Source organism: Bufo bufo, chromosome 6 (genome assembly GCF_905171765.1).
Source record: "Bufo bufo chromosome 6, aBufBuf1.1, whole genome shotgun sequence".
Taxonomy (NCBI): domain Eukaryota; kingdom Metazoa; phylum Chordata; class Amphibia; order Anura; family Bufonidae; genus Bufo; species Bufo bufo.
The window spans coordinates 405,556,905-405,580,586 of record NC_053394.1 but is presented as its reverse complement, the minus strand read 5'-3'; the positions used below and the strand labels follow the sequence as shown (position 1 = coordinate 405,580,586).

General features: G+C 40.5%; 1 protein-coding gene across 1 annotated transcript; it reads right to left on the bottom strand.

Moving 5' to 3' along the window:
* Window positions 1-253: 253 nt before the first annotated feature.
* On the bottom strand, window positions 254-21,872 carry LOC121005783 (zinc finger protein 436-like). Its single transcript, XM_040438548.1, has 6 exons — window positions 21,581-21,872; window positions 16,893-18,017; window positions 16,693-16,724; window positions 2,008-2,484; window positions 1,608-1,632; window positions 254-285 (listed from the first exon to the last, which is right to left on the bottom strand). The coding sequence occupies exons 1-6, from the start codon at window positions 21,708-21,710 to the stop codon at window positions 254-256; spliced, it is 1,821 nt and encodes a 606-aa protein (XP_040294482.1). The 5' UTR covers window positions 21,711-21,872.
* Window positions 21,873-23,682: the final 1,810 nt, after the last annotated feature.

Here is a 23,682-nt window from a genome sequence, read left to right as displayed (position 1 = left end):
GAAACAGGAGACAGGGCACTCTCGTGTCCCATGTCACCTGCTCCTACATCCATCAACCACACCTAACCTCCTCTGTCCCACCAACATCACCGCAAAATTCCTGACATGAATGTCATGCAATTCATTGGTCTCAGATCCTAAGTCATGAAAAAGAGAAAATATATAAATGGAGAGATATGTGCAGAAAGTGAAAAATTCATTCAAAGGACATATACAGTGATCGCAAGGGGATCCCATGTTGGGCGTTGTCCTCTCAATTGGAATCAAATTCTCCATCATGATAATCTATAGAAAAGGAAGACAAAAAAAGGGAAAATAAATAGAGAGCACAATCCTAACCCACACATTCTCAGATAGAAGACACGTATCCCACCGGCGCCCAGCTAAGTCACCCTAAAATCAACATTGAGTCCGCGGGGTTTTAGGGTTTGCAATTGGAAAATCCAATATAGTTCCCGCTGCTTCAGCATCACTGACCTGTCACCCCCCCCGTCGTGGCATGGCGATCTGGTCAATGACCCTGAAGCGCAGGTCTTTTTCAGTATGTAATGCTTCCGTGAAATGTTTGGACACCGGTAAATCTAGTCTCTTCTTCCTAATGGTGTATCTGTGATGATTCAATCTTGTCTTGACATCCCATGTAGTCTCTCCTACATAAAGGAGATGACAGGGGCACTCCAACAAGTATACTACATAGGAGGAGTCACAGGTCAAGTGATGTTTAATCATATACTCCTCTCCTGTCTGTGGGTGCACAAAATGTGCACCCCTTAACATGAGTGGGCAATTCACACACCCATGACAAGGAAAACAACCCTTCCTGGATGCACCAAAGTATGTACTGAATGCAATCTTTTTAGTCCCGATGTCAGCCCGTACAAGGTGATCTTTAATATTGCGTGTACGTTTATAAGACATCATTGGAGGGTTGGCAAATTCGGGAATGTTTCTGAAGTTACTGCCCAATATGGGCCAATGTCCCTTCAAAATATTACCGATTTTGTCACTCAGGGGTGAGAACCGGGTTATAAACGGGATACGTTTGGTGTCCTTTACCTCATTCGTCCCCTTTTCCAAGAGGGTTTTCCTAGGCTGTTGCATAGCCCTCACCTTATGTTGTTCTATCAGTTTCTTAGGGTATCCCCTTTTGATAAATTTTTCACCCATTGTGGTGAGTCTATCAATGGTATCTTCTTCACCCTGTACTATCCTCCTGACCCTAAGCAGCTGGCTATAGGGTAATGATCTCACCATGCTCCTGGGATGACAACTGTTGTATTGAAGCAATGTGTTTTTATCAGTTTTTTTAGTAAAAAGATCCGTGTGTAGAGAGTCTCCTCGTCTACACACTGTCACATCAAGGAACTCGATATGGGTTTCAGAAAAAACCAATGTGAATTTGACCTCAGGGTCAATCCCATTGAGGAAGTCACCAAACTGATGTAACCCCTCAATGGAACCTGTCCACAACAGGAAGATGTCGTCTATGTAACGCCACCACCCCAGCACTTGTCTGAAGTGGTGGCTAACATAGACGTACATCTCCTCTAGATGGACCATATAAATGTTCGCGTAATTGGGCGCCACATTTGAGCCCATTGCGGTACCATGCAATTGGATAAAGAACTCATCCTGAAACAAAAAATAGTTACAGGTGAGCACAATATCCAATAGCGTGGTCAGAAACTCTCTACATTCCATGGAGTATGGTGAATCAGCCAGACAATTTCTGACTGCATCCACCCCCCTCACATGTGAGATGGATGTGTACAGACTCACAACATCAAATGATGCTAAAATGACATGTGTCGGGAGCTGTACATTGCTGATTTCATTAAGGAAGTGTGTAGTATCCCTTATGTATGACTTGGCTTTCACAACATAAGGTGACAGTATCCTGTCCAAAAAGATGGCAATCTGAGAAAACGGTGAACCAATGCCCGATACTATGGGCCGGCCGGGTGGAGAAACCAATGACTTGTGGATTTTTGGTAGTACATATATTACCGGAGTTCTTGGCCGTTCCACATAGAGAAAAGAATGCAACTTGTCATCAATTACACCCTCCTCCCTAGCGGAATCCAGGACCCTACGGATTTTCTTCAGAAATTCAAACTTAGGGTCACCTGGAAGCCTACGGTAAACATTTTCATCATTCAACTGGCGATATATCTCATCCACATAGTCAGTTGTGTTCATAACCACCACAGCCCCACCCTTGTCTGCCGGTTTAATGGTCAGACAAGGGTTAGTGGAGAGTTCCTTCAGGGCTTTGGTCTCCTCCGCTTTCATATTTCTCTTTACACACATCCCTTCAACCCCTGATGCTTTTAAGGTCTTTAAATCTAACCTAACTGCATTAATAAACGTATCCACGGCCACATGATTAACAACAGGTGTGAAATCACTTTTAAGGTGAAGTTGTATATCATTAAGTGTAAGTTCTGAACCGCTATTGGACCCAGCTGCTGGAACCTCAGTGGACTGTTTATTGAACCAGATCTTCAACTTGATGGCTCTAAAAAATCAATACGCCAGGGGACGCCAATACCGGATCGCAGTGTGGAGTCTCGTGTTGTGGGTTTGTCCCTCTTTTAATTTTTCTAAATTGATATGTACTTTAACACAATTTAGCACAGCTGCACTTTATGAGGCAATTGGTAAATATTTGTGTATTTAACACAGATTTGGGCATGTGGTAAAGTTGGTTTTCCACTATGTATATACCATGTTGATATAATGATGATTCATGTACACCGATGTATTTTAATGATCTGTATAATCATGTTTTGTACTGATATTTGTGAAATATGTTTTAATGAGCAATTATGTAATTATAATGAGAACCACCTATTTAAATATGTTGAGAGCACTAGTTTATTAGCTTGACAAAGGCTCCATTGTGAGGGCTGAAATGCTGCATTGCACTGAATAAACATCACTGAATTTCCACAAGTCCGGAGAGCTGCCCGTTTTTCGTCATTTCTATGTAGAAAGATAGATATGAGATAGATAGATTATTATGGCACAATAGTGATTGCTATTACCGCATTAACCCAGTCTAAAAAGGCACAGTTTAGGCTATAATATGGAGTAGTATTTATTTATTTATTTTAGTTTTTCATGTAACAATATTATTTGTTTAATGGTGTCAGTATTAACATCATAATTCATATTAGGCTTCCATTGCACAATTGTGGAGAAAGAGATCCAACATTAACCCCTTAGGGACACAGCCTTATTTCACCTTAAGGACCAGGCCATTTTTTGCAAATCTGACCAGTGTCACTTTAAGTGGTGATAACTTTAAAACACCTTGACTTATCCAGGCCATTCTGAGATAGTTTTATCGTCACATATTGTACTTCATGACACTGGTAAAATGAAGTCAAAAAAATTCATTTTTATTTATAAAAAAATACCAAATTTACCCAAATTTTTTTTTAAATTGCAATTTTCCAAGTTTCAATTTCTCTACTTCTATAATACATAGTAATACCTACAAAAATAGTTATTACTTTACATTCCCCATATGTCTACTTCATGTTTGGATCAATTTGGGAATGATATTTTATTTGTGGGGGATGTTACAAGGCTTAGAAGTTTAGAAGCAAATCTTGAAATTTTTCAGAAATTTTCAAAAACCCACTTTTTAGGGACCAGTTCAGGTCTGAAGTTACTTTGTGAGGCTCACATAATCGAAACCACCCAAAAATGACCCCATTCTAGAAACTGCACCCCTCAAGCTATTCAAAACAGATTTTATAAACGTCGTTAACCCTTTAGATGTTCCACAAGAGTTAATGGCAAATGGTGATAAAATTTCAGAATTTAGATTTTTTGGCAAATTTTCCATTTTAATCAATTTTTTCCAGTAACAAAGCAAGGGATAACAGCCAAACAAAATGCTATATTTATTGCCCCGACTCTGTGGTTTGCAGAAACACCCCATATGTGGCCGTAAACTACTGTACGGGCACACAGTAGGGCGTAGAGGGAAAGGTGCGCCGTATGGTTTTTGGAAGCCAGATTTTGCTAGACTGTTTTTTTGACACCATGTCCCATTTGAAGCCCCCCTGATGCACCCCTAGAGTAGAAACTCCAAAAAAGTGACCCCATTTTAGAAACTACGGGATAGTGTGGCAGTTTTGTTGGTACTAGTTTAGGGTACATATGATTTTTGTTTGCTCTATATTACACTTTTTGTGCGGCAAGGTAACAAGAAATAGCTTTTTTTGGCAGTTTTTTTTTTGTTATTTACAACATTCATCTGACAAGTTAGATCATGTGGTAATTTTATAGAGCAGGTTGTCACGGACGCGGCGATACCTAATATGTATCCAATTTTTTTATTTATGTAAGTTTTACACAATAATTTCATTTTTGAAACAAAAAAAATGTTTAAGTGTCTCAAGTCTAAGAGCCATAGTTTTTTCTGTTTTTGGGCGATTATCTTAAGTAGGGTATCATTTTTTGTGGGATGAGACGACGATTTTATTGGCACTATTTTGGGGTGCATATGACTTTTTGATCACTTGCTATTACACTTTTTGTGACGTAAGATGGCAAAAAATGGCTTTTTTTACACCATTTTTATTTTTTTACGGTGGTCACCTTAGGGGTTAGGTCATGTGATATTTTTATAGAGCCGGTCTATGCGGACGCGGCGATACCTAATATGTATACTTTTTTTTATTTATGTAAGTTTTACACAATGATTTCATTTTTGAAACAAAAAAAAACGTGTTTTAGTGTTTCCATAGTGTAAGAGCCATATTTTTTTCAGTTTTTGGGCGATTATCTTGGGTAGGGTATGATTTTTGCGGGATGAGATGACGGTTTGATTGGTACTATTTTGGCGTACATGCAACTTTTTTGATCACTTTTATTACCTTTTTTGGGAAGTAAGGTGGGCAAAATTTCAATTTCCTCATAGTTTTTTTTTTTTCTTTTTTTATGGCGTTCACCATGCGGGGAAAGTAACATGACCGTTTTATAGATCAGGTCGTTACGGACGCGGCGATACCTAATATGTGTAGTGTATTTATTTTTTTATTTTTTTATTCAGTGATAAATGTTTTTTGTTTTTTTTACTTTACTTTTTTCACTTTTTATTTTATTTTATTTTGACCCAGACCCACTTGGTTCTTGAAGATCCAGTGGGTCTGATGTCTGTATAATACAGTACAGTACACTATATAGTGTATTGTACTGTATTTTACTTACACTTTGTCTGAACAGATCTATGCCTGAATTGACCTGCGGTTTGCTGCGATCGCCGACACGGGGGGTCACGGGACCCACCCCGCGCATTTAGCCGAGGTGCCTGCTCAATGATTTGAGCAGGCACCTTGTTCCGATCACCGCCCTGTCGGTGGGTAATAATTCAATTAAGAATTATTAATTATGGTCATAAAAATTATTAATCATTAAAAAATTAAATTTATAAAATTTGTCATAAATTCTTAAAATCATGACCTGGTGAATTGTAGACAACCTAATTGATACAATTCACATCTGAGTCCGACTATTTCCTCAGATAAATAAGTTATTTTTGACGTGAGATGATGTTAATGATAAAATGTAGTTTTGCATTATACAATAATACACAGGTATTATAAAAATATGCAGATTTATTGGTTACAAGGTTATAAACATATATAAGTAAATAAACATAAAGATACATGCAAATGAATATATATAGCGTTAATATAAAGCATTACAAGCTTAACAATACATGTGAGTGGAAATAACTTGTCACATTATAACCAAGCTATTATTAGGTTAGGATATCAAAATATGAACATAAGTTATATATATTACTTCTGTTCAGAGAAAACCTCATGATATCAGGATGTGCATGTCTAATCCTAGACATCATTATAGAATGCTAAAAACATTCTGCCCCCCCCCCCTAACCAACTACACATCACATGACTTCAAGATGGGCAAATCCATTCAAGGATATAACTTAGAAGAGATAACTTTATCCTTCCGCCCCATCCTGGACTATTTTCACATACACTTTTTGGTAAGACTATTAAGACAAATAACAGGGATCTAGGATCTTTAATGGGAAGGATTTGAAACAAATCTTCCTTGTGGGAATCCATCACTTAGCTTGGCGAAGAATGTTCTATCAATATATATATATAAGCATTTATTTAATGTTTTGCTAGATTATGAGTCTAGATTCTTCTGCAGGTAGAATGAAGCCTCACAATATCCTAAGACTACATCTCAATAAGGAGATGATCAATTTATTTAATCATTTATTTATTCGCCCATCTAGATGGTATAATTTCACCCACACTATCAAATTAGTCTTAATAAAATGAAATATCATTTTCTGTGTCTCTTACCAAGTCCTAGTAGGAATCTCACTTCTGCTCCTAGGAAAGCTGGGTGGTCCATCATAGCACATCTCACCATGGCTTTCATCTTGATAGACCTCAACTTCTCCTCTCCTTCCTTCTTTCTCCTTCCTTCTCCCTTCTCTTTCTTTCTTTCTTTCTTTTACCTTCTGCGTATGGCTTATGACCATAAACTTATCAGTTAGACACACCTTCCTGGTTTGGAACTTTCCAATCATTGTCGGATGGGTGTGACCATTGATAATAAATGTGACATCATAACCTTACCCAGAATGCTCTTTTGCTACTGTTGTAATGTCACCTACTGATACCTAGGTGGCACTGCTGTATAAACTATCTGCATCATAGCATAAAGGGTTAACTTATATAAGTCTGAATATACATTTTGACCTTAGAAGCTTTAATTCAAAGCCATAGGGATTAATTCTGACACTTGTAGCAATTAGAGACAGACCTCTAGGCGTCTCTCTGAACATTTCTCACACTTAATTTATGGATCGTAAATGGCTTGTTTTCTCACAGAGATATCAGTACCTCCTCTGTCATACCAAAGATGTGATTAATTGTTACAAAACACACATCTTCACAGACACTCTTCTTGAGACAGATATTCCCCTAATGAGAAATATATATATAATATATTGGATACATGTTGTCTTCGTAACATATAACAATATAATATTAACAAATATATATATGTCCTACTGATTGTCTTATGCTAAGGACTAACTAAGGCTCAATAAATGAATACATACATATTATATATTTTGCTTCATTAATAAATGCCTAATTGTATAGGTAATTATCACCAGCTGCTTCTTATCTTATCCCCTGTCATAAATTTAAGTAAGTAAACAAGGCGGATTCTTCTCAGACTGGTACATTCATGAGAAGGATAACACTGAAGAGTATAAACCTTTGTGTGACCTTAATTTGGCCTACTCAAGACATACAAAATTGCAACTATAGTCGAGCATGGCTCTTAAAGGAAATGAACATCCATTTTGACAATAATGAATTGGATATCAATGCATTTACCTATAAAAAGGCCCAACAGCCCGCCGGGCGGCAGTGATCGGAACAACACATGACATACCGGTACGCCATGTGTCCTTAAGGACTCGGGAAACATGCCGTACCGGTACGTCATGTGTCCTTAAGGGGTTAAGAATAGCAAGAAAAGGTGTGGGAATTGTCCTGGCAGAAGGGGGGGGGGGGTCGGTGGGGGCTGCCGGCAAGGAGGAAATGATCAAAAGGCTTTGCTAAATACAAATCTATCCATACTGTACATGTTGTTTTTCGATACTGTATTAGCATTCAGCCACTATAGGAACATAGCTAATAAATACACTCTGTATCCACTATATTATATATCTGTATACTGTACACTGCTCCATTACATATCTGTATACAACACTTCATTATATATCTGTATACACCGCTCCATTATATATCTGTATGCAGTAGACCGCAATAAATCCGGTAAAGACATAATGGAGCGGTGTATACAGATATATTATAGAGCTGCATATGCAAATATATAGTCTAATATTCTCGATGTACTGAATCATAATTGTGATCGATACATAAATATATGAATGTACAGTTAGTCAATTGTACAGTAGTTAGCCCTGTAACTGGGCTTAGCATGAGCACAGCTACAGTTCCTAACAAAAATAAAGAGTGCTTCAAACCATTGGACTCACAACTGCTGTCATCTATTGTTCTCAAAGAAAAAAAAAAACGTAGTGCATATAGTACTTTCTTTAGCTGGGGGAGGGGGGAGGGTAACACACCAAATGTGTAACACCAAACCAGAAATAGAGGTGGGAAGGGGAAACTCTGTTTAATTCTTTTTATTTTATTTATCCATGGTATCTTGGTAGACCACTCCCTCATAGTGATAACAGACAACCTGTAGCTTTGGATATGCTAAATATACTGTACAGGGAGTGCAGAATTATTAGGCAAATGAGTATTTTGACCACATCATCCTCTTTATGCATGTTGTCTTACTCCAAGCTGTATAGGCTCGAAAGCCTACTACCAATTAAGCATATTAGGTGATGTGCATCTCTGTAATGAGAAGGGGTGTGGTCTAATGACATCAGCACCCTATATCAGGTGTGCATAATTATTAGGCAACTTCCTTTCCTTTGGCAAAATGTGTCAAAAGAAGGACTTGACAGGCTCAGAAAAGACAAAAATAGTGAGATATCTTGCAGAGGGATGCAGCACTCTTAAAATTGCAAAGCTTCTGAAGCATGATCATCGAACAATCAAGCGTTTCATTCAAAATAGTCAACAGGGTCGCAAGAAGCGTGTGGAAAAACCAAGGCGCAAAATAACTGCCCATGAACTGAGAAAAGTCAAGCGTGCAGCTGCCAAGATGCCACTTGCCACCAGTTTGGCCATATTTCAGAGCTGCAACATCACTGGAGTGCCCAAAAGCACAAGGTGTGCAATACTCAGAGACATGGCCAAGGTAAGAAAGGCTGACACACAAGCTGAAACGTCAAGACTGGGCCAAGAAATATCTCAAGACTGATTTTTCTAAGGTTTTATGGACTGATGAAATGAGAGTGAGTCTTGATGGGCCAGATGGATGGGCCCGTGGCTGGATTGGTAAAGGGCAGAGAGCTCCAGTCCGACTCAGACGCCAGCAAGGTGGAGTACTGGTTTGGGCTGGTATCATCAAAGATGAGCTTGTGGGGCCTTTTCGGGTTGAGGATGGAGTCAAGCTCAACTCCCAGTCCTACTGCCAGTTTCTGGAAGACACCTACCAAGCAGTGGTACAGGAAGAAGTCTGCATCCTTCAAGAAAAACATGATTTTCATGCAGGACAATGCTCCATCACACGCGTCCAAGTACTCCACAGCGTGGCTGGCAAGAAAGGGTATAAAAGAAGAAAATCTAATGACATGGCCTCCTTGTTCACCTGATCTGAACCCCATTGAGAACCTGTGGTCCATCATCAAATGTGAGATTTACAAGGAGGGAAAACAGTACACCTCTCTGAACAGTGTCTGGGAGGCTGTGGTTGCTGCTGCACGCAATGTTGATGGTGAACAGATCAAAACACTGACAGAATCCATGGATGGCAGGCTTTTGAGTGTCCTTGCAAAGAAAGGTGGCTATATTGGTCACTGATTTGTTTTTGTTTTGTTTTTGAATGTCAGAAATGTATATTTGTGAATGTTGAGATGTTATATTGGTTGCACTGGTAAAAATAAATAATTGAAATGGGTATATATTTGTTTTTTGTTAAGTTGCCTAATAATTATGCACAGTAATAGTCACCTACACACACAGATATCCCCCTAAAATAGCTAAAACTAAAAACAAACTAAAAACTACTTCCAAAAATATTCAGCTTTTATATTAATGAGTTTTTTGGGTTCATTGAGAACATGGTTGTTGTTCAATAATAAAATTAATCCTCAAAAATACAACTTGCCTAATAAATTTGATGTATACAGAGAAAAAACAAATAATAAATAAAAATTGCTTGCTAGAATTAACTAAGATAGAGAATATAGCGCTATATTTTCTATCTTCGTTAATAAGAAGATATAATGTATATTATTATTTGTTTTTCTCTATATACATAAATGGAGAGCTCGGTGACATAATCTGTACCCAGTATTTAAATACTGTAGTAAGGTAGAAGGTAAAAAAAATAAAAAATACAGTAATAAGGAGTACTAGAACTCCCCCTCATGTCCTTGCCACCACAGCATGACCCTTTTTAGTGCATAAGTTCAACCTGTATCACTGTTCATCCTGCACCTCCTGGTTAATGAATAGAATGCCAGGTTTCATTAACCAGTATGATAACCACTGCAGGATGTTCTCTCAGTGAAGACTGGGATTTATTTGCATAATAAATCTGTATAATATATCTGTATACACCGCTCTATTATATACAGTACTGTATCTGTATCCACCATTCTATTGTAGATCTGTATACACCGCTCAATTAGTGTACAGTATGTCTTTAGATCTGTGACTGTACAAGTGGATTGGATTTTGATAACACCAGGTGTTATCTCGGCATCGCAGACTCACTGAAAGTAAAGTGTCCATCTTTTATTGTAATGTTGGCACTATCACTATGGACAAAACAGAATAAATAAGAAAGTACTGTGCCTATCCTTTTGCATATATTTAAATATAGGATCGATGGTCGGCTCACGATTTAAATAATTTACTGTGCATAAAATCACAAAAATCCCTGTATAGAAAAAGATAACAAAAAAATAGAAAAATACAATTGCACATTTTATTACTACCATATAATAGTACTGTAGTGAGCAGATAACCACTACACAAGATCCATGATTGCCAGCAATATATATATATATATATATATATATATATATTTATACATAAATACAGTAGATACACTGTACAGTATATACACTCTGAACCTAAGCCATTCCAATATTTATATGTGGACATTACATTAAGGCTGAGTTCACACAGGCGAGTATTCCGCGCGGGTGCAATGCGTGAGGTGAACGCACGCATTGCACCCGCACTGAATCCTGACCCATTCATTTCTATGGGGCTATGCACACGAGCGGTGATTTTCATGCATCACTTGTTCGTTGCGTGAAAATCGCAGCATGCTCTATATTTTGCGTTTTCCACACAACGCAGGCCCCATAGAAGTGAATGAGGCTGCGTGAAAGTCACAAGCATCCGCAAGTGCACGGTTGCTAGGAGATGATCCGGATGGAGACTCGATCATTATTATTTTCCCTTATAACATGGTTATAAGGGAAAATAATAGCATTCTGAATACAGAATGCCTAGTACAATAGCGCTGGAGGGGTTAAAAAAATATAAAAAATAATTTTACTCAGATCCGACAGTATATTCTAACACAGAGGCGTTCCCATAGTGATGGGGACGCTTCAAGTTAGAATATACTAAGAACTGTGTACATAACTGCCCCTGCTGCCTGGCAGCACCCGATCTCTTACAGGGGGCTGTGATCCGCACAATTAACCCCTCAGGTGCTGCAACTGAGTGGTTAATTGTGCAGATCTCAGCCCCCTGATCGGGTGCTGCAAGGCAGCAGGGGCCAGACTCTCTCCCCAGTATTAAAAGCATTGGTGGCAAGTGCGGCCCCCCTCCCTCCCTTGCCAGTATTAAAAGCATTGGTGGCCAGTGCGGCCCCCCTCCCTCCCTTGCCAGTATTAAAAGCATTGGTGGCCAGTGCGGCCCCCCCTCCATCCCTTCCCAGTATTCAAAGCATTGGTGGCCAGTGCGGCCCCCCCTCCATCCCTTCCCAGTATTTAAAGCATTGGTGGCAGTGCAGCCCCCCCCTCCCTCCCCAGTATTAAAAGCATTGGTGGCCAGTGCGGCCACCCCCCCTCCTTCCCTCCCCAGTATTAAAAGCATTGGTGGCCAGTGCGGCCCCCCCTCCCTCCCTCCCCAGTATTAAAAGCATTGGTGGCAGTGCGGCCCCCCTCCCTCCCTCCCCAGGATTAAAAGCATTGGTGGCCAGTGCGGCCCCCCCTCCCTCCCTCCCCAGTATTAAAAGCACTCTGGTGAACAGCTAGCAGGGTTAAAAATAGGGCTGGAGGGGTTAAAAATTAATAAAAAATAATTTAACTCACCTTAATCCACTTGATCGCGCAGCCCGGCTTCTCTTCTGTCTTCTTCTTTGCTGTGTGCAGGAAAAGGACCTGTGGTGACGTCACTCCGGTCATCACATGATCCATCACCATGGTAAAAGATCATGTGACGGACCATGTGATGAGCGTAGTGACGTCACCACAGGTCCTTTTCCTGTGCACAGCACAGAAGAAGACAGAAGAGAAGATGGGCTGCGCAAACAAGTGGATTAAGGTGAGTTAAATTATTTTTTATAAATTTTTAACCCCTCCAGCCCTATTTTTAACCCCGCTAGCTGTTCACCAGAGTGCTTTTAATACTGGGGGGGGAGGGAGGGAGGGGGGGCGCACTGGCCACAATGCTTTTAATACTGGGGAGAGAGGGGGGTCTGGCCCCTGCTGCCTGGCAGCACCCGATCAGGGGGCTGAGATCCGCACAATTAACCCCTCAGGTGCGGCACCTAAGGGGTTAATTGTGCGGATCACAGCCCCCTGTAAGAGATCGGGTGCTGCCAGGCAGCAGGGGGCAGTTATGTACACAGTTCTTAGTATATTCTAACTTGAAGCGTCCCCATCACAATGGGAACACCTCTGGGTTAGAATATACTGTCGGATCTGAGTTTTCACGATCTAACTCAAATCCGATGGTATATTCTAACATAGAGGCGTTCCCATGGTGATGGGGACGCTTCAAGTTAAAATATACCATCGGATTGGAGAAAACTCTGATCCGATGGTATATTAATAGGGACTCCTGACTTTACATTGAAAGTCAATGGGGGAAGGATACGTTTACAATTGCACCAATATTGTATCAATGTAAACGGATCCGTCCCCATTGACTTAACACCATATACAGTTGAGGTGCCATCGCCCGGCTCCTGTATAATGTCGGGATGACTACGGGCTGTATCAGGAGCCGGATAGCGATATTAACTTTAACTCAACACCGCCATCTACTGGCATTGGTGTGTATTGATAGACTGTGGGAGATAAAATCGTGTTTAGTTAGTAACGAATTGCGAAATAAGGGAGCGGTAGCGATGACACATTTGTATATATACACTACTCACAAAAAGTTAGGGATATTTGGCTTGTGGGTGAAATTTCAGGATGGACCTAAAATGCACTCTAACCTTTACAGGTGAATTTAATGTGACCTTCTCCAAAGTTTTGAATGCACATGTCTAACTGTTAAACATTTCAGTACTATTTGCATAACTTGGTGTTCTCTAACAAGGACCTTAATGGCAAAATTCTCAACAGGTGTTTAATCCATGAGTCACACAATAAATTTTCTGGTACAATTAGAAATGGTATTTAAACAGTCCTCCTTATCATGTTGTTCACATTTTTACATCATGAGACCAATACAACACCTAACAATTGATCAGCGGTACCTCGCCAAGGCTTCAAGCAGGATGTTCTCAGACTGAAGTGGTCACTGAGCTTAGAGTATTACACAGTGTCATCAGCAGGTTGCAACAGAGATACAGAGAGTCTTAAAGAGTCACAGAAAGGAATAGAAGTGGAAGTCCTTTGGCCACATCCCACATTGATGAATGCTTCATTGTGAACAATGCCCTGTGGAACCGGATGATGAATGCCACACAACTCCAGGCACATTTAAGGGAGGTGAGAGGCACCTAAGTGTCATATCAGACCATTTGGAACCATTTACATTAACATGGTCTGCATGCTAGATGACCTGCAAGGGTACCTGACGAAACCACCAGACACAGGCATCATCTTCTTGATGGGCCAGGGAACATCTACTCTGGACGAGGGACCAGTGGGCCTTAGTGCTATTCACGGATGAAAGTCGATTCATGCTGAGCAGAAATGATGACCACCAACCATGTTGGAGATGTCAAGGAGAGCGCTATGCATCAGCCACTGTTGTCACCAGAAGAACCTTTGGTGGTGGTGGTGTTACAGTGTGGGCAGGTGTGTCTAGTCAATACAAGACTGCCCTACACTTTGTGAATGGTGCAGTGACAAGCCCATACTACTTGAATAATATCATTAATCCAGTCATTGTGCCACTGCATAGACAACACGGGCCTAATTTCATCTTCATGGACGACAGTGCTCTAGCTCATCAAGGTCGCATCATTAGGGAATGGCTGCTGGAGACTGGGGTACCTCAAATGGAGTGGCTTGCACTTTCTCCAGACCTGAATCCCATTGAAAATCTATAGGATCAGCTTTGTTGCCATGTAGAGGCTCGCAACTCTGTACCTCGAACCTCAATGACCCAAGGGCCTCCCTTGGGTCATTGCCTCAGCAGACAATAAGTCGACTTGTGAACGGCATGAGACGTCGTTGTCAAGCAGTAATTGATGCTCAAGGCTACATGACAAGTTATTGAGACATTGACATTTTTGTGGCAGTATAGCCACCACTGTTGTTGGCTTTTGTTTCAATAAATTGTTTGAGGTTAGGAAATTACCATTGCTGCTTCTACTTAAATGCCTGACTTTCATGATATAATATCACTGGAATGTGAAATTTTTACATTTTCCATAAATTTCACTCGAAAGCCAAATATCCCTAACTTTTTGTGAGTAGTATACAGTACAGACCAAAAGTTTGGACACACCTTCTCATTCAAAGAGTTTTCTTTATTTTCATGACTATGAAAATTGTAGATTCACACTGAAGGCATCAAAACTACGAATTAACACATGTGGAATTATATACATAACAAACAAGTGTGAAACAACTGAAAATATGTCATATTCTAGGTTCTTCAAAGTAGCCACCTTTTGCTTTGATTACAACTTTGCACACTCTTGGCATTCTCTTGATGAGCTTCAAGAGGTAGTCCCCTGAAATGGTTTTCATTTCACAGGTGTGCCCTGTCAGGTTTAATAAGTGGGATTTCTTGCCTTATAAATGGGGTTGGGACCATCAGTGGCGTTGAGGAGAAGTCAGGTGGATACACAGCTGATAGTCCTACTGAATAGACTGTTAGAATTTGTATTATGGCAAGAAAAAAGCAGCTAAGTAAAGAAAAACGAATGAATTTAAGAAATGAAGGTCAGTCAGCCGAAAAATTGGAAAAACTTTGAAAGTAAGGGCTATTTGACCATGAAGGAGAGTGATGGGGTGCTGCGCCAGATGACCTGGCCTCCACAGTCACCGGACCTGAACACAATTGAGATGGTTTGGGATGAGCTGGACCGCAGAATGAAGGCAAAAGGGCCAACAAGTGCTAAGCATCTCTGGGAACTCCTTCAAGACTGTTGGAAGACCATTTCAAGGGACTACCTCTTGAAGCTCATCAAGAGAATGCCAAGAGTGTGCAAAGCAGTAATCAAAGCAAAAGGTGGCTACTTTGAAGAACCTAGAATATGACATATTTTCAGTTGTTTCACACTTGTTTGTTATGTATATAATTCCACATGTGTTAATTCATAGTTTTGATGCCTTCATAGTCATGAAAATAAAGAAAACTCTTTGAATGAGAAGGTGTGTCCAAACTTTTGGTCTGTACTGTATATGTATATATTATGTCAATATTTAAGATTTTATTAAGATTTTATTATGAAAATACAAACCACATAAACATAATTTTTACCATCAAAATGCAGTACTAAATGTGATAAAAAAATATATATAACAATTACTTAGATACACAAAACAGAATTATCTCTGGATATATTCAGACATACTAGATTGCTCCTTAAGGTCAAAACAGGTTTGGTCCTTAAAGAGGACCTTTCACTTGTATAAACTATGTGAACTGTGTATGCTGCCATATAGAGCGGCGCCCGGGGATCTCACTGCACTTACTATTATCCCCGGGCACCGCTCCGTTCTCCCGTTATAGGCTCCGGTACCTTTGCTCCTTAAGTTATAGTAGGCGGGTCTTCCCTTGTCCTGTGGGCGTCTCCTTCTCCTAGGCTGCAGCGCTGGCCAATTGCAGCGCACAGCTCACAGCCTTGGAGAAAAAAACCTCCCAGGCTGTGAGCTGTGCGCTGCGATTGGCCAGCGCTGCAGCCTAGGAGAAGGAGACGCTCACAGGACAAGGGAAGACCCGCCTACTATAACTTACAAAGCGAAGATACCGGAGGGCATAACGGGAGAACGGAGCGGCGCCCAGGGATAATAGTAAGTGCAGTGAGATCCCCGGGCGCCGCTCTATATGGCAGCATACTGAGTTCACATAGTTTATACAAGTGAAAGGTCCTCTTTAAGGGATTAATGTTTAATGTGATTTGTGGATAAAACATTTCCCACATTCTGGGCGTGAAAATATTTTATGTGTAAGTTCTTAAATGTGCAATTAGAACTGACTTTTGGTTAAAATACTTTCCAAATACCGCATATCAAAGTGGCTTCTCCTCTGAATTATTTGATGATCAACATGAACTGATTTCTGAGTAAAACATTTCTCATACTCTGGGCACCAAAAATACTTCTCCCCTGTGTGTGTGTCCTCTATGATATGCAACAAGTCTTGCCTTATGGTTGAAAGATTTATTAAATTTTCAACATGAAAATGGCTTTTCTCCTGTGTGAATTCTCTTATGTGTAACAAGATGTGATTTACGGTTAAAACATTTTCCACATTGTGAGCATGAATATGGCTTTTCCCCTGTGTGAATTCTCTGATGTGTAACAAGATGTGATTTATGGTTAAAACGTTTTTCACATTCTGAACATGAATATGGCTTCTCTCCTGTGTGAATTCTCTCATGTTTAACAAGATGTGATTTATCTGTAAAGCATTTTCCACATTCTGAACATAAAAATGGCTTCTTCCCTGTGTGAGTTCTCCCATGTATAATAAGATCGGATTTATGGCTAAAACGTTTTTCACAATCTGAACATGAAAATGGCTTCTCCCCTGTGTGAATTCTCTGATGTGTAACAAGATGTGATTTACGGTTAAAACTTTTTTTACATTCTGAACATGAATATGGCTTCTCCCATGTGTGAATTCGCTTATGTTTATCAAGATGTGATTTATCTGAAAAAGATTTCCCACATTCTGAACATGTATATGGCTTCTCCCCTGTGTGAATTCTCTCATGTTTAACAAGAAGTGATTTACGGTTAAAAAGTTTTTCACATTCTGAACATGAATATGGCTTCTCCCCTGTGTGAATTCTCTCATGTTTAACAAGATCTGATTTGTGGTTAAAACGTTTTTCACATTCTGAACATGAAAATGGCTTCTCTCCTGTGTGAATTCTCTTGTGTATAACAAGAGACGATTTCTGGTTAAAACATTTTCCACAATCTGAACATGAAAATGGCTTCTCCCCTGTGTGAATTTTCAGATGTGTAACAAGATGTGATTTATTTGTAAAACATTTTATACATTCTGAACATGAAAATCGCTTTTCCCCTGTGTGAATTTTCTCATGTTTAAGAAGATCTGATTTATCACTAAAACATTTTCCACATTCTGAACATGAATATGGCTTCTCCCATGTGTGAATTCTCTCATGTTTAACAAGACTTGATTTACGGTTAAAACGTTTTCCACATTCTGAACAGGAATATGGCTTCTCCCCTGTGTGAATTCTCTCATGTATAATAACATGTGATTTAGAGTTAAAATGTTTTCCACATTCTGAGCATGAAAACGGCTTCTCCCCTGTGTGAATTCTCTCATGTATAATAAGTTGTGATTTATAGTTAAAGCATTTGTCACATTCTGAACATGAAAAAGGCTTCTCCTCCATATGAATTCTCTGATGCTTAACAAGAGCTGATTTATCACTATAATATTGTCCACATTTTGAACATAAAAAAGCCTTCTCCCCTGTGTAAGTTCTTTGAAATTGAACACTCCTTCCATAACTTTTATTTTGAATAACAGTCTCTGATGAATCAGAACACTGGACCCGATCCAAAGCATCAGATGATAGATATTTGCTGTGTCTGATGGAGCCTACATCTGGGATAATGGCATGCTCTTTATATGTATCTTGCTTGATACCATGATCATCTGCCTTAAAATCTGAAGATATGAGATGTTCCTCTGAGCTCCTGGTATAGTCATCTGCCAAAAGTAAAACAAATTTTATTATTTTTATATAGTATAACCTTAACATTATATTAATATTTTATAACATTTCTATACATAAATCCCATACAAATTACAAGGCATGGAGCAAAATAAAAATTTTAACTGACAGTGGTGGGAAAACAGATCACAATCTAACAGTAGCCAGGACCAGTAGATCATGATGATAGGTCACCAGCCTGTTCTCTTGTATTTTCCAGTCTTGAACCATTTTCATAAGTTCATGTTTCTATGTGTCTAACACCACTGTTTTCTAGTGAAATGCTCAGTGGAGAATCATGAAGGGGCCTGTGAGTCAGTGCTATTAGGCGGTGTCCATCTCACCAACTGACGGCTACATACATTTCAGCACAGAACAGAGCAAAGGAGAGGAACAGTAAGGTCATGTACAAAGTGAAGGGAAATCTTAAGGCTTCAGCATACCAAGACATTTTGGAAAATTAATTAACTAAAATCTCATTAAAAAAATGGTGAAGGTGACAATCGGAGCTAGCAGCTTAAGAAAAATAGAGTAATTTTGTGTATCCAAAGCAAAATAGTCCAAATTCACAATATAGTCCAATATGCTGCACACCAAGTACTCACATGACCCAGGGTTTTATCCTGATGGCTTCTTTAAGATATTGTAAGCGTATTAAAGGGAAACATCTTACTGACCCCTGGCTTATTACACTATCTGCGATAGCTTCTGTATGTTTATAGAGCTGGAGGGGAGACACATGGGGGGAAGATGGAACTTTTATTATGTTGTCTCCTACAAACTTGTAGAACTACAATAAGCAGCAGAAGTGTAGAAGGAGGATGAATATAAAAGATCTGTCATAGAAATCAAAGAACCACACTTAGACACGCTGAGTTGATTACATTTTAGGACAGTCATCACATTGAGCAGTGTGAATTTGGCTATGTTATTTTGGACAACTGTATGCTTCCAGCTTTAGAGAAACTGTTTGGGGAACACCCTTTTCTTTTTCAGCATCACTATGCCCCAGCACACTAAGCAAGGCCCATCACGGCATGGTTGGGTGAGTATGGTTTGGAATAACTTGACTAGCTGCTGTAAGAAAGTACAAGGAATCATCGTAGTTGATAGATATGTGTCACTGAGGTTCCTGGCCTTGGTGGAGTAAAAGCCAGTTTTCTGTGTCAGCAGCAGTTGCTATTTGATACCTTGCTAGCTAGTATGGCTGGAAATAGCTGATCCGGGACAGCTCTTACTGGGAGTAGTCAAAGTTCTGGGTGGGTGACTACTCCCCATGGTCTAGGCTGGGTTTTGGCAGCACCTGTCTGTCCTTAAATAGGCAGCTGGGCTCAGCAGAGATGTCTCTGTTTTTGGGATCTGAGGCTTTGTGCCGTGCTGGAGGGCTGAGAGCCGCGCGCTGGGGAAAAAGGCCCCCTAAAGCCTGCTGTGGACTACTGGAGGCATAACTGCCAGCAAGGTGACTTGTGTTGTATGAACTTTCCATTGTGTGTGAATTAACACCAAGACTGCAAAGTTACGTGCTGTTTTGTGCAATTGCCTCAAGTGTGAATAAACACTGAAGTTTTGAGTTAAGAACTTGCATTTTGACTCTGTACTGCGCCTGCTTACCCTATCTAACAGAATCGTGACTTCCAACACATCGGGGATGACCTACAATAGAGATTGAGCCAATTTTTTTTTGTTACGGTGTTCACCACATAGGAGACATCTGTCCATCCAGTGCAGCCTGTTATCTAGCAAGTTGATCAAGGGGAAGGCAAAAAAAAACTCTGAGATAAAGGCCAATTTTCCTCATTTTAGGGGAACAAATTCCTTCTCAAATCCAGTCAGGCAATCAGAATAACTTCCTGGATCAACAACCCCCTCCATCCCATAATGCACTCAGGAAGAAATGTGCAGTTACTCAGCAGCTGTTATGCTGGTAATAATATGTAAAAACTTGAGGTTTTAGGGGAAAAATAAACAGTCTCTCTGTTCTGGCTAGTTTTGTAGCGCATAACCGCAAGAATGAGGATCTGCAGCAGCTGTATTATTAAGCACTGTGCCTAAGCCCCTCAAACTTTCATTCACTCAAACTGATTTCCCTGATCGAAGACCCTCAATTATTTCTTTCTATTTTTTCCCCTACACTGTCCCTGTTACACTAGAAGAGATGCTTGCTTGTGACTCTGTATATTAAGATCGTTTTCTGTCGGACACTGCATCCACCCTCATTAATACCTCAACATAGAATGACGTTCTGCTTGTTCTGCACTGGCATCTCAATTTTTTGTGAAATTCATAGCAAACCCAGTTTGTTATGAATCGGTTAGCTCATTCTTAAAGGCAACAGTTATGGCTTATTCTCACAAACCTGATCGGCCAGGGAAACATGTGCCATGTGTCGACTGCATTTCACAGGCCGACCACGACTCTCATGTCCCAAAATGAGTATACCACAGAGATTTATGAAGCAGTCAGTTAGTATGTGATTGTGACTCTATTGTACTTTGCTCACATGATGTTTCAGATACGAACTGATTATCATAAATGTCCCATGCTGATCACAGTTGTGTGAATCAGACATTAGAGAAGAATTTTTTTTTGGACTACTTGATGTAGCCTATAGGTGACTGATATATTTCCCCCTCCGTGTTTGGGTGACAGAACGAGGACACTTCTGGGTTTCGAATTTATGCCTAAGATTTCAGTAACGGCAAAATACAGCAAAATTAGAACTGCACACATATAAAACCGCTCCGCACATACAATAATTCTATATGCTGTCATGTCATACCATGACTATGCTCACAATTTGCTCCCTGAAGTGTCTACAAGGGGATCATTAGACAGCCACCATCAGGTATTTTGGGGCCCCATATAGTCAGATTGGGAGTACTGAGAGAAGGTGGGGGATAGTGTTGAAGGAAGGGGTTAGCAGAACAGCACAGCAAGCTGTCACTGACCACTGGGGATTGTGTCCTGTGGATTATTTCCTTACTCCACGACATTATGATATCTTTACTGATAGACAAGCAGCTGCTAATGATCAGTGTTGTATCTTTCTATTCCCCCTGTTTACCCTGCTCCGGTGGTGGCTCTGCCATAAGGCTCGCCCTGATTCCCTAAATTTTTGAATTGTAAGTGAGTCCTCTAAGTCAGGATTTCTCAACTCCAGTTCTCAGGGCCCACCTACCAGTCATGTTTTCAGAATTTCCTTAGTATTTAACAGGTGATATGCATCAGGACTTACCACAGGTATTTGTTCTGTGGGATAATCTCAAATCCTGACCGGTAGGTGGGTCCCGAGGATCGGAGTTGAGAAACCCTGCTCTAAGTACTGCTGAAAGAGGGTTCATAGAAGTTAGAAGAATAGGTGATAAACCCAAACTACTGATCAATACTGTAGGACCCCATGTAGTGTGAAGTATTGTGTGCTAGTAAAGGTAACCTGTCAGAGTCAAGTATGTGCCCCCCAAACTGCCACCAGTACCTGACAATGGAATGAGGAATCAGTATCCAGTGAAGAAGCAGAATCTGTGAGTCTTCTCTGCTTTATTTAGTGGTTACTACTCACCTGGGCGGATATCTGAAGGAATGTCCTCTATACTCTGCTCATCACCCCTCACATATGTCTCTGTAACATATATAATGTTCAGATCTTCACCCGGATTCACAAGCTGTGAAATAAATACTTTAAAAGTCATCAGAAGGTTGGAGAAGTCGTGTGGAAGGTTTTGTATGACCAGAAAGATCAGTAATTAGAATGACAAGCAGTGATGAAATGAAAGCAGTTATCTGTTAAGGCGGTGGTCCATGCCTGCAGCTGCTCCTCTACTGCTGGTGAGCACGCCCACTCCATAGCTTCAGGTCTCCAGTAGTCTGGTCCCACCGACGTCCCTTTCTCCTTGCCCGGTGGTCCCACCTGCTGGAATAACTCTGACCTCCCACACAGGCTGTGCTGTTAGCATGTTCTGTGTACTGACTTCTGCATTTTTCCTTTCGATGTCTGACCTGATCTGTTCTCCATTCTGACCCTGAGATGCCCACCCTGACATGAGACTGTTTATTGGACTAAACCTACTCTGCCTGCCTTGGCCTCTACTTGCCTTTGGTTCTGTTTGATCTCTTGGTGCCCAGCACAGATTTCTCTTGACCCCAGTGAGTTTGCTGCCACTTGTACAGATACTACTTCAAGAGCCAGAGGCCTAGTGGTTTCCATGCAGTACAGTCCACATTCCTGTACAGGGGTTGAAGGGTAAAGACCAGGAGGCCACTTATACACTGCCTGTCAAAAAAAAAAAGTCGCCACCTGGATTTAACTAAGCAAATAGTTATGAGCCTCCTATTGGATAATTACTGCATGGGCGATTATCTTTCAGCTGGCAACAAGTAATTTAACCCCAAATGGTGCAATGAGTTGCTTCAAATTTCTTAAGCAACCATGTCGAAAGACACATCTCTTGGTCGTGGAAAAGACGTTAGTCTGTTTGAGAAGGGTCAAATCATTGGCATGCATCAAGCAGAGAAAATATCTAAGGAGATTGCAGAAACTACTAAAATTGGGTTAAGAACTGTCCAACGCATTATTAAAAAGTGGAAGGATAGTGGGGACCCATCGTATTCGAGGAAGAAATGTGGCTGGAAAAAAATCCTGAATGATTGTGATCGGAGATCAATTAAACGTTTGGTGAAATCAAATCAAAGAAAAACAACACTAGAACTCAGGGCTATGTTTAACAGTGGAAGTAAGAGCATTTCCACACGCACAATGCGAAGGGAACACAAGGGATTGGGACTGAGCAGCTGTGTAGCCGTAAGAATATCACTAATCAGTGAGGCAAACCAGAAAAAAGGCTTCAATTTGCTAGGGAGCATAAAGATTGGACTCTGGAGCAATGGAAGAAGGTCATGTGGTCTGATGAGTCAAGATTTACCCTGTTCCAGAGTGATGGGCGCATCAGGGTAAGAAGAGAGGCAGATGAAGTGATGCACCCATCATGCCTAGTGCCTACTGTACAAGCCTGTGGGGGCAGTGCTATGATCTAGGGTTGCTGCAGTTGGTCAGGTCTAGGTTCAGCAACAGTATGTGCTCCAAGAATGAGGTCAGCCGACTACCTGAACATACTGAATGACCAGGTTATTCCATCAATGGATTTTTTCTTCTCTGATGGCACGGGCATATTCCAAGATGACAATGCCAGGATTCATCGGGCTCAAATTGTGAAAGAATGGTTCAGGGAGCATGAGACATCATTTTCACACATGGATTGGCCACCACAGAGTCCAGACCTTAACCCCATTGAGAATCTTTGGGATGTGCTGGAGAAGGCTTTGCGCAGCAGTCAGACTCTACCATCATCAATGCAAGATCTTGGTGAAAAATGTATGCAACACTGGATGGAAATAAATCTTGTGACATTGCAGAAGCTTATCGAAACAATGCCACAGCGAATGCGTGCCATAATCAAAGCTAAAGGTTTATTTTTGGTGGCGACTTTTTTTTTGGACAGGCAGTGTATAAAGCCCTTAGGAGTATCCTCAAGTCAAATCTGCTTAATAGACACAGTGGATCCATGTCCACTTCTTTTAATTATCTGACACAAATATCTGCAGGTCTCCTGTATAAATCCAACCTGTTGGTTACTTATTCCGAACAGCAGTCTCCATAACCAGAAA

Bases quoted from the DNA above. Each gene is read 5' to 3' on its own strand.
- LOC121005783 (XM_040438548.1), bottom strand. From the start codon at position 21,710: ATGACTTTTAAAGTATTTATTTCACAGCTTGTGAATCCGGGTGAAGAT. The intron at 18,018-21,580 runs GTGAGTAGTAAC...TACTTTTGGCAG, and splicing joins TCCTTCAGATATCCGCCCAG to ATGACTATACCAGGAGCTCA. The intron at 286-1,607 runs GTACCGCAATGG...CCTTTTCTATAG, and splicing joins GTTCTTTATCCAATTGCATG to ATTATCATGATGGAGAATTT.